The sequence below is a fragment of the Triticum urartu genome, chromosome 2A (genome assembly GCF_056163025.1).
Source record: "Triticum urartu cultivar PI428250 chromosome 2A, HENAU_Tu73, whole genome shotgun sequence".
Taxonomy (NCBI): domain Eukaryota; kingdom Viridiplantae; phylum Streptophyta; class Magnoliopsida; order Poales; family Poaceae; genus Triticum; species Triticum urartu.
Window position 1 is genome coordinate 56,817,880 of NC_141874.1, and position 12,223 is coordinate 56,830,102.

Consider the following 12,223-nt stretch of genomic DNA (forward strand, 5'->3'; position numbering starts at 1 on the left):
AACGCACGGCACCTCCGCGTTCAACACACGTACAGCCCGGTGACGTCTCCCATGCCTTGATCCAGCAAGGAGAGAGGGAGAGGTTGAGGAAGACTCCATCCAGCAGCAGAACAACGGCGTGGTGGTGATGGAGGAGCGTGGCAATCCTGCAGGGCTTCGCCAAGCACCGCAGAAGAGGAGAAGAACTTGGGAGAGAGGGAGGGGCTGCACCAAAGGCAAAAGGTATGTTTGAGAGGCCCTCCTACCCCACTATATATAGGGATCCAAAGGGGGGGTGCGCCAGCCCCTAGGAGATCCAATCTCCAAGGGGGCGGCGGCCAGGGGAGGAGTCCTCCCCCCCCAAGGCACCTAGGAGGTGCCTTCCCCTGATGGGACTCTTCCTTTAGGGTTTCCCCTTCACCCTAGGCGCATGGGCCCTAGGGGAAGTGGCGCCCCAGCCCACTTTGGGCTGGATCCCTTCTTACTTCAGCCCATGGGACCCTCCGGCATAGGTGGCCCCACCCGATGGACCCCCGGGACCCTTCCGGTGGTCCCGGTACAATACCGATGACCCCGAAACTTGTCCCGATGGCCGAAACAGGACTTCCTATATATAAATCTTTACCTCCGGACCATTCCGGAACTCCTCGTGACGTCCGGGATCTCATCCGGGACTCCGAACAACATTCGGTAACCACATACAAGCTTCCTTTACAACCCTAGCGTCATCGAACCTTAAGTGTGTAGACCCTACGGGTTCGGGAGACATGCAGACATGACCGAGACGTTCTCCGGTCAATAACCAACAGCGGGATCTGGATACCCATGTTGGCTCCCACATGTTCCACGATGATCTCATCGGATGAACCACGATGTCAAGGACTTAATCAATCCCGTATACAATTCCCTTTGTCTATCGGTACGATACTTGCCCGAGATTCGATCGTCGGTATCCTGATACCTTGTTCAATCTCGTTACCGGCAAGTCTCTTTACTCGTTCCGTAACACATCATCCCGTGATCAACTCCTTGATCACTTTGTGCACATTATGATGATGTCCTACCGAGTGGGCCCAGAGATACCTCTCCATCACACGGAGTGACAAATCCCAGTCTCGATTCGTGCCAACCCAACAGACACTTTCGGAGATACCCGTAGTGTACCTTTATAGCCACCCAGTTACGTTGTGACGTTTGGCACACCCAAAGCACTCCTACGGTATCCGGGAGTTGCACAATCTCATGGTCTAAGGAAAAGATACTTGACATTAGAAAAGCTTTAGCATACGAACTACACGATCTTGTGCTATGCTTAGGATTGGGTCTTGTCCATCACATCATTCTCCTAATGATGTGATCCCGTTATCAACGACATCCAATGTCCATGGTCAGGAAACCATAACCATCTATTGATCAACGAGCTAGTCAACTAGAGGCTTACTAGGGACATGGTGTTGTCTATGTATCCACACATGTATCTGAGTTTCCTATCAATACAATTCTAGCATGGATAATAAACGATTATCATGAACAAGGAAATATAATAATAATCAATTTATTATTGCCTCTAGGGCATATTTCCAACACCACCATGGGTCAACATTTAATAAAATTTGCACACTAATTTATGAACTTTGCATTGTTGATGATGGCGGAAAGGCCATCGAGATGTTCGGGACCAAATATTGGTCATGGTTGTGATCGCCGTAAGGATCACGAGTTACTCTTGTTAAGACCACGATGGTGGTTTGTTTGTGATCCGAGGATGATCATGGTTGGTAAGTCTGTCCCGAGGGACGTTCGAGTATAATCACAGCATGTTGGACATATAGCGTTGCATTATTATTAATTGGTTAATTATCATGATATTGTTTGCCATTATGATTATGCCTGTTGTGAGCTTGCAAGTACATTCAATGTACTGACCTGGCGTGTCATGCCAGATTTCAGGAAAGTCTCGTTGGGAAGGAGCGCTGCTCGAGTCTAGATCGTGTCCACATCGGTGTCCCTGTGATATGGAGCTTCCGCTACGACGTTATTCCGCTGTCGCATAGTTGTTATGATCAAGGCCCCTTTATGTTCACTAAATAATGTACATATTGTTCAGTCGCACCGGGCGTGCCGCTTGGCCTCGACAACTGTTGTAATATAAACTCTGGTCCGCTAGCATCAATAAAGCGGTTGTTTTCTGTACCAAGATGTTGTGTGTTGCCAGAAGACATGGTCTATGGGCTGATAATACATGGTAAACCGGTCGCTCTGAGCCGGGGTGCCACATCTCAAATCATCCATGTCCACAAAATTTGAGCTCTATCCAGCAATCCATGTGAGCTCATCATCCAATCTTCTATTCTAGTCATTTTTCCAGTTTGTGAAGCAACTATATTTTATATTGCTTCATTATTCCTGAAAATTTACCAGGGAATGACCCTACCTACATAACTTCCCTATACCAAATTTGAGCTCATTTCATTTAGCCAATTTCTCTCACTAATTTTCCCAAGTTTCTATCCAGAGAAGAGCATTGTCAAGGAAGTACCACTTTGGCATGTCCAAATGGTATCAAAATTTTACAGTACTTTCCTATGCCCAAATGACCATCCACCACCAAAATTCAACTCAATCCATTCATTCATTTGAGCCCAGCTTCAACATTCATATTTCTGTCCAGTGTGGTACTTTGCAAAGCAAGAGCCACATGGGCTCCTCCGTTTGAGTAGCAAATTTGCCAAGACAATCTCCTTAGTAGATGACTATCCTCGGCCATAACTCAGGCCCATTGGCCATGTGCATTTTCCTCACCACTAATCAAACACTTGGCTGCTAATTCATGCTTGAGCTTAGTTTAGTCTCCTTGTGAGATTCTTCTATTGACTTCTTCTTCCTAACACCTACCGGGGGAGTGCCCAACCCACCAAACATGCCTAGGCCACCCAGAACGTGTGCCAACACCACGGTCACGCGGTGACCACGCAACAGACATGCTTGTTTACGCGCTCTGAAGTTGGGGCCCTCGACCACCGTCCAAACCTCGACTTCTCGCCACCACACCATGTATCTCTGATTAAACAGATACTTAGGTACCTAGAAATGATTTTTGGAAAAAAAATAAAGAGCAAACTATAACACAGCTGCAGTTCAAATTTGACCCGCTTCCAACTGAATCTGCGGAAATTTATCCTTTTCAGGAGAGGTGGATCAAAACTTTTGACACGCAACCATTTGGTCAATTTTACATTAAATATGGCCTAATATTTTAGAAAATTGATCTGGTCCAATTTTGCAACAAATATATGGTAGGTCCTTCACAAAAAAAAACTCATTTTGGGCACTCGAAAAATAGAAAATGAAATTTTCGTCCAAAGAAAACGAAAATTTCCTTAGGCAACATTGTTTTCCATTCCGAGATGCACCCTTGTGCTCAATATTAGATGAACAAAGTATGCCATGAATGTGGCCATAAGATTGATCATTTGTCTTAAAAGCCATGAATCTTCACACGTGATAGCTCATTTCTGAGAACACTTTTTTTAAATAATTGTTATATTAAAAGTTTATTATTTTTCCTGGTAACTTGCTAACATATAATGTCATAATGCGAAGGTTTTTCAATTTTTTTTGAATTTTTCATGCCCATTTCAAAATGGGTCAAAACGGCGGGCATTACCATTCGTAGCCAGTGGTTGAATCTTGCAAAACTTTCAGAGTATATCTGATGAAATAGATACTTATCTACCTAAAAATAAAATTTGGAAAAAATAAAGAGTAAACTATGAGGCAGCTGCAGTTCAAATTTGACCCACTTCCTATCAAATCGGTGGAAGTTTGTCTTTTTCACGAGAGGTGGATCAAAAACTTTTGACACCAAAACATTTTGGTCAATTGTACATTAAATATGGCCTAATATTTTAGAAAAAAATATTTGGTCTAATTTGCAAATATTTGGTAGGTTCTTTACAAAAAAAACTCATTTTGAGCACTCCAAAAATGGAAAATGAGTTTTTCATGCAAAGAAAGTTAAACATTCCTTAGGCAACATTGTTTGCCATTTCAAGATGCACCCTTGTGAAAATATATTATCATTTGAACAAACTAAACCATGAGTGTTGCCATAACAGTGGCCATTTACCTTGAAAGTCATGGAACTTCATACTCCCTTCGTTCCAAAATAGATGACTCAACTTTGTACTAACTTTAGTCATCTATTTAAAGTTAGTACAAAGTTGAGTCATCTATTTTGGAACGGAGGGAGTACATGATAGCTCGTTTCTGGGAACACTTCTTAAGACATTTGTCGTATTCCAACACTACTGCAGGATGTTGCTAACGCGACACTACGATCAGAGACCCTTCGACGAAACTGTGTGCGATGCAATAATCGCAAACAGTGGTGTAAAACCCGTCAAAAAAGGTGCAAAACGTTTGCGATGATGAATGCATCAAACACAGTTCAGATTTTGGTTGCGTGTGCGATGCAGGGCATACGGTTCAGTTCAATGAACTGTTTGTGATGAGGAAGAAGAATGGAAATGGGCAGCCAGATGAAGGCGTGTGCGATATACGTCATATAGTTCACTCGGATTAACTATTTGTGATGAGGCGGAACAACAGAAACGGGCAGCTATATAAAGGTGTGTGCGATTGAGGGCATACACTTCAGAAGGATTAACTGTTTGAGATTAGGCAACAGAACAGAAACGGTCAGCCAGATCAAAGTGTCTGCGATTGATCGCATACACTTCACATGGAGGAACTGTTTACGATTAGCCACAACAAACAGAAACAGTTAGACAGATCAACGTGTATGCGCTAGACGGACACACATTCTAACTAAAAAAGCGTGCGCGATGGTAATAACGAGCACGCACGGTTCTTCGAACAGGACGTGTGCTGACATTGCCTATTACTTACGCGGCCGAGAAAACGTGCCCACGTTACGCCTTCTGAAAATAGTGCCGCACTTAGAGCCCAGCAATAAAATGCAGCATATCAAGCAACACAGACGCTTGATCAATAGATTTGCACGAAAATTAAAGTTTTAATCGTTTACAGTATATCAAGCGGGGCCTAAGTCAAAATTGACGTGAACGACCACAGCCCAACTGATTCGGCCGCGCGAACTACTGGGAAAAATATCGCGCGGAAGAGGCCGAGCATTCCAATTTTGGTTTAGAAAAAGATCGCAGATAAAATTGGTGGGTCCCATACCAGTACCAATACCAATGAGGCTGCTCGTCCCCTTCTCTCGTCTGGTGAAATCTGTCTAGGGGAAAGAGAAGGGAGCAGAGGAGGAGGGGCGGAGCGCCGCCGGCCATTGACGCCAAGCCCACCAAGGGCGGCGACCACGCCAAGAATTCGGCGACCGCGGGCGGGGCGGCGCGTCTCCACCGCCTTGCAGCCACACAGGCGGCCCGGAAACTCCAGGACCGCGGGCGGGTGGAGCACGACCGCGGCGGCGACGCCGGCGGCAACACCGGCGACCAGGTGAAGCATTCTCCTTTCCCCCCTCCCGATTTCACTCAATTCGGCTCACCTCCCCCAACCCTAGTTCCCTTCTGACTCTCCTGTCTCCCACGGTGGCTTTGTCTCCGACTAGGACTGCAGGTACTCTGCCCTTGCCTTTCTCGGATTCGATTAGTCAGCCGCAGTCTCTCATCCTTTTATAAGCAAGACACAAGAGGAGGGACGGAGGGGGGATCTAAGGCCTCTCACTTCGTCGCCGGATCAGATCTGGATCACAGTACGCGCTTGTCGTTTCCGTTCCTTTGTCTGTGAGTACTTTTTTTTCTCCACCATCAGAATCAAAAAATTGAACCTTTAGCTCCAGTTAAGGCCGGAAGATCGATTGGAGACATGTATAAGCGCCAGCACCAGGGCCTCAGCGGGGATCGCATCGGCAAAAGGCCGCGGCATGTGCTCAAGAAGCATCTCTATCTGTTTCTCGATGATTGGAAGGAGGGCTATAGCATGCACAAAATCGATGCAGACACTTTGCAAGACGACACCACCCAAGAGCAGGCTGGCTTCCCTGAGCCTGCTACCCTCCGGTTGGGGGCACGAGAACTTTGTCCCACCGTCCTAGGCAGCGAGATCTTCATAGTCACCGCCCCACGGTGCGGCCAAACTCCCATACTCGTATACAGCACCGAGACAGGGGGACTCACCATGGGCCCTCGTCTTCCGGCTCCACTGGTCGGTTGCTTTGATATCTCCGTGGCGGCTGCTGATAGGCTCTATGGATTATCATCTTTCCCTATGTGTGGGGAGCAGCAACATGCCTTCGAGGTGTTGTCGCGGGCACCCAATTGCAACAAGGAGCAATGGTCTACAAAGCCGAGGATGGACTGGTCCTGGAAAAGCGTGCCCTCTCCGCCTCCACTTCACGAGGAAGAAAATATCACCTCCTTTGCGCTGCACCCAGACAGACATACCATCTTCATGTCTACGCATGACCAGCATAATCTAAGTCTCGCCAGGGGCACCTACTCATTTGATGCCAGGCATTGCAAGTGGAGGTGGCATGGGAAATGGGTGCTACCGTTCGAAGGCCAAGGCTACTTTGACAGCGACATTGATGCATGGGTTGGGCTTCACGGTGATGGCTACATATGCACCTGCCAGGTTCCATCACGCAGCGACTCAAGCACTATGCAGCCAGACTGGCAGATATCCAAGGACAAGTTATTCTGCAGCGAATCTGAGAGGCACTTGGGGGCCACCCTTACTTACATGGGTGACACCCAATTTTGCCTCGTCGAGTGCGTTGTACGCGAGGACATGGAGCGTGAGCAGGCCCTTGGTGATCATGATGGTTGTGTGCTCCGTCTCGTCATGTTTAGCCTCAAGTACAATCGAAAGGGAGAGCTGCACACCAAGATCCATCGCACCACTGCCACTCTAGTGTCCAAACATCTCTTGGCATTTAGGCCTGTAGCATTCTGGATGTAGGAAGGAACTAGCCGTTGCCGTTGGTTGTATGCATACTAGTATCTTTGAGCACCCTTGATGTAAATTACGATTTGTGGTACTATATAGAGAAACAATAATAAAAAGTTATCTTTGCAATTATGTGGAACATGAGGTATTTTTTGTGTTAGTTCTGGAAATTAAATGCAGAGATGCCTATATGTTGCAAGAACTAAAAAAGATCTTGCAGCATATCATGCTAAATATTGATGATGGGATGCTAAAATATTGTACATGCAGTATGTTGATTCTGTCAAGCATGAAAGGTCGTTATAATGCTTGAAATCTTGCACACACACTTTCTTGGCTCAGGCGTGAAGGAGCAGCAGGCATCGCTGGCACCACTTCTACCTGCCTGGCACGCTGGTTGTCTTGATCTGAAGAAATATTCAGTTAGACTGGACATACAAGTACAACATAGTTTTTTAGCTAGCTTTTTCATAGGACTACCTTTTCTTGACACGGATTAATTTTACTGGGGTGGATCCATCAACACTTGTAGATCCAGAGTACACCATATTCCCTAGGATGGCTGTGCTCAGTGGGGGTGAGATGCTGATCTAGTGCACTTGTCGGTGTGTTGCATTTTGACATCGATGACAAGTTTTTAGGACATGTGAAAAGCAAAGATGGCCAAGAAATCAACTTTTGGGTTACCTAACATTACCTCCAGGGGAGCATTATTCCCTTCTACTGTTCCATGAGATGAGAGAAGGAGATGGTGCGAATCAGGAGCCTCAATTTTTTGTAGGGCTGTAGGCTGCAGTGCCTGATCTAGATGTTCTACACTGCTGGTTTGCTTCGCCAATGGAGTATCTATTCTATATGAGCCTTATCTTTTGTCCTTAGTTGGTCTTCTTAGTGCTGCTTGTGGAACTAAACAATTTGGATGGTAGCAGAGCACCTCTGCTATCATCATTTTGTGTCCATTATCTTGCCTTTAGCACCATGTTAATGGTCTGGACTATGGAGAATCTTTGCTATATGACTAGTCTATTTTATTTCCCTTGTTTACTTCGAGTTTGCATTTTTTGGAACGATGAAATACATGGTTGCAATTTGGAACAGATAGTTGCTCCCTAAGATATTATCTAGAACGACACTACTCCAGAATCAGTACACCAATGGCTAAGCCATCCTGCTTTCTTTCTGAGAAAATAGGTGTTGGTACACATGTCATCTTGCTTTCTTTCAGTCTAGTCATGATGTTTGATTGAATAATTTTGGTTGAGTTGTTGAAATAGTTAGTTTGGATCCTTCCTTACAAGTTTAATAGTTTGATCCTTGCTCAGTGCAAAATTCTGTCCTAGGCTCCTGACATGTTTGCTCGTGCTCTTTGTGTGGTGATGTTTTTGTCTGGCACACTTGCACACCTTAGTTCAGTTCGGTACTCAGCACAATAGTGTCCATTGTTATTTTATTACGGCATTTGTCGAAAATCTTAGCAAGTAATTTTGGTTCCCTGGCTTTGATGACATGTTGAAAGAATTCCGTACTTTGGTTGTATGTTGGTAGACTGGTAGTGTTTACAGGCTCTTATCTCGCGCCATTTTTGCGTATAGAATTTGCTGCTTTTTCCAGGTAGAAATTAGTTGGCGATATGATCATTTGGAGCCAGGTGAAATCATACTGGTTCCTGGTTCCTGGTACCTCTTTGCTTGGATAAATATTTTTAGTATACATGGTGATAATTTTATTAGCTGATGTTTTTTTATGTAAACTCTTACATAGATTAAATGGAAAAGTCCAGCAATTTCAATGTTGCTTCTGTGGGTGGACATGTATATTTCTGTATAATCCTCTTCATGTGGACTAACACTTCACATGTTAAACTCACCCATTCAGTGATGCCTCTTTTGGTATTTAATCCAGCTTCATGTTTATCTCACTGCATAATAAATCAATGATCTAAATATGATATTGTTCTGTGGATGCCTAATAAGGCCTCAGATTATCTCAGCGATTAACTTCATTGTGTTTCATCCTCCTTTATTCTTAAAGTTGCTTCTGTCGACATGATTTGCCAGAGCACATTTTTCTTAGAAATTACACTGGCAGCTTGAACCACTACCATGAATATATGCAGTGCAAGTGGGAATACATACATGTAGAATTTTCCATCTCCCGGTTTCTTTTTGCTGTTCCCAAAAGAACCGAACAACATATGGTGCCAAGTTTAAAGCAAATAAAACAACAGAATGTGTCTAGACTTTTTTTTTCGCATCTTTGGATTGAAATGTTACTGTTAGCTGGGGCATCATGTTTCCATCTCCCGGTTTTGTCATAATGATTTTATGTTGAATCTCCTTTATGAGGCTAGTATGAGGAACCTGGAGCTGGGGTACCTTGCAAATCTCTGCGGCATGCTGAAGCTGAAATTCCTGTTCAGATCAGGATTTTTTTTCCTTTGGTTGGTATTGAAAGTTAGCTAGCATCTGAACCTACCATACCTGGTCTGGTTGCAGAGAGTTGGTTTGTCCTGTTGACGTAGCTAGTGAATCAACAGAGCATCATTTTTCTTCCCCATTTGTACGCCAGCTAGTTTGCTAATTTGGATATTTGAGATGTATTATGACAGAGAGGCGTAGAGCACTTGTGCTGATTTGGAAAATGATGTAGTATTATGGTTGTTTTCACACTTGTTCCCTGATCAACTTGGTTGCTTCCAGCATAAATTTTGCATTGTGCAACTTGTACAGGAACTGAACTGTTGTATGTCAGCTGCTCGTATGTCAGTCTGAAGAGTTATTTTGTGTTGTGTGTGCCATGATCTGATGTGCTTAGGCCCGGCCCTTGTTCATCTGGCATGTTGATTTGTATGTTCACACGACATCCTTGTAAACCTGAACTGAACAGTTGCTGTCTACCGTCGTAAACCTGAACTGAACTGAGGTGTCAACTGAGTAGACTCTGCTTTCTACGTATGTCATCCTATTCTGCTGGATAGATGGGTGGATGGACAGTAAACTTTCTTTTTTTGGGTAAAGGATGGACAGTAAACTGCTAAGTATGATTCAAAGAGCTGGGTGGATGTAGCTGACAACCTGTCTGTCGTTTCCGTTCCTGCTAATTTTCTCCGTGTGTGTGAAAAACACAAATTTGAACCTGTTCCACCAGCTGACACTTGGTTCGACTTCTGTATCTGATACCACTCAGATTACAAGTAGTACCTTCAGGAAGGCGACACTCTTATGCAAGGCGACGACGCCACCGGCGACCTGCAGGAAGTGGTCGTCCGGCTGGCGGCACCCGCGCCCCAGTGCGAGATGAAGTTCGCCGCGCTCGGCAACAGCATCTTCATCGCCACCAGCCCGCGCTGCGGGCAGACCCCCACCCTCGTCTACGACACCGACACGGCGCTGCTCGCCATCGGGCCCCGGCTCCCGGCCCCGCTGCTCCCCAGGCTGGACATCGCCGTGGCCGCCGGGGACACGCTCTACGCGCTCTCGTCCGTGCACTCGACCGCCTCACAGCAGCACCCGTTCGAGGCGCTGACGCGGCAGGACGAAGCGCTGGAGCCCGAGTTGTCGGACGGCGAGCTGAGCTTGAACCTGAAGCTGCCGTCGTCCATGACGACGTCCCCTCCGAGGCCGAGCATGGAGGGGTGGTCCTGGAAGACCGTGCGCGCGCCTCCACCGTTCGCGGCCGGCTACCGGATCGTCGCCTACGCACACCATCTTCGAGTCCGCGCGCGACGCGGACGTTGACGGTCCGGGCCGTGTAGGTGGGTGCCTGATGATGTAAATTATGGTTCGTGGTAATTTAAGGAGAAGATAACAAACTTCAGAGATATGGTTGGATGATGCAATGTAATTTTACAACAATATTTTCTGAAAACCACAGATTCGGTCCCAAAAAAAAATTCACACACACGATACTGCAGTTTATGAAACAACTGTGCTCCGGTCTTCTGGTCCTTTGGGGCAAAAGGATTCTGCAATTAAAATATTTATTAGTTCATTATTACATTTTTTCTCATTTTACATGCTGTTACAAAAATAAAGAAATATCTGAGCTGTAGTACTGCTTACATAGAAAGCAGAGTCTACTCAGTTGAGAGAGCTCAGTTCAGTTCAGGTTTACACCAGTAGACTGCAACAGTTTGGCTGCCTCCGTAGCTCAGGTATATGCATCATTGTTAGCAAGTACTCCCTCGTTCTTAAATATTTGTCTTTTTAGAAATTTGAAATAAACTATCATATACGGATGTATATAGACATATTTTAGAGTGTTGATTCACTCATTTTTCTTCGTATGTAGTCATTTGTTGAAATCTCTAGAAAGGCAAATATTTAGGAACGGAGAGAGTAGTACAACAAGCATGCCATGAACAAGAGCCAAGCCTACTAAGCACATCACATCATGAGATAGACATGCCACACACAATAGCTAGCTAGCTTTGTTAGCTATTCAGAGTGACACACGAGCAGCTGAGTCTCCTCCATCCTGTTACACAGCGCAAGATTTGACAGTAAAACACCGTAAAAGACATGTCAACAGTTGTTCCCCGTGGGACCTGCTTCTCCCAGAAAAGCACACCTAAATATCAGATAACATGATCCCAAAAACTATTGCGGGAACCTAACTGTAACATTTTGATCCAGAGATTCGAAACGAAGTCTAGGAATCATTCCGCGATTTTATTTGCTTTAAGCATAGCACCGTAAGGTCATGTTTGGATTGTCGTTTTCCTTTCAAATACACTTGTAGAAAATATAGACCTCTGTCTGCCGCTTCTTTTCCAGCCAGAAATCCTTCGCAGCCAGAAATACCCCGATGCCAAGCGCGCCCTAAGTTGTTCGGTTCTTTTGAAAACGAGAAAAGGAAACAGGGAGAAGGTAAAATCTAAATGTATGTATTCCCACTTGGGTATATTCATGGTATTCATTCAAGCTGCCAGTGTAATTTCGAAGAAAATTTTGCTGTGACAAGTCATGTGGATAGAAGCAACTTGAGAATATGAATTATACAAACAGTTCGCATCAATCCCACCACCCAAAAAACGTTCACATCAATCTGTTCCCAAAGCTTAAATCTGCACAAACAAAAGGAAAAGCTTAAAACCGAGTCTGAGAAAATAAAACCTCTCAGTAAGAGAGTATCCACTTTCATTTTGGCAAGTTTCTTTTACATAGTTTTCACAAGTTACCTAAGGTATATCAGATGATGAAAAGCAATGAAGTGAACCACTGAAATAATCTGAGGTCTTATCAGGCATCCATATAATTATATATCATAGCCTGTCAGGTGCTTAGGACAAAATTGCACATTGTGCAAG

The 12,223-nt window shown here is 45.0% G+C and overlaps 1 protein-coding gene across 4 annotated transcripts; it reads left to right on the forward strand.

Annotated features, from left to right (window-relative positions):
• The first annotated feature begins 5,092 nt into the window (after window positions 1–5,092).
• Window positions 5,093–10,879, forward strand: LOC125528730 (uncharacterized). 4 transcript variants are annotated; one of them, XM_048693166.2, is made up of 3 exons: window positions 5,181–5,463; window positions 5,584–5,719; window positions 5,801–7,047. In XM_048693166.2, exon 3 carries the CDS (start codon window positions 5,833–5,835, stop codon window positions 6,925–6,927), a length of 1,095 nt encoding a protein of 364 aa, XP_048549123.2. In that variant the 5' UTR covers window positions 5,181–5,463; window positions 5,584–5,719; window positions 5,801–5,832; the 3' UTR covers window positions 6,928–7,047. The 4 variants fall into 4 exon arrangements, with proteins under 4 accessions (XP_048549125.2, XP_048549122.2, XP_048549123.2 ...); XM_048693167.2 differs by having other exon boundaries at window positions 5,807–7,047; XM_048693168.2 differs by lacking the exons at window positions 5,584–5,719; window positions 5,801–7,047 and adding an exon at window positions 10,102–10,879 and having other exon boundaries at window positions 5,093–5,463.
• The last annotated feature ends 1,344 nt before the right edge of the window (window positions 10,880–12,223 follow it).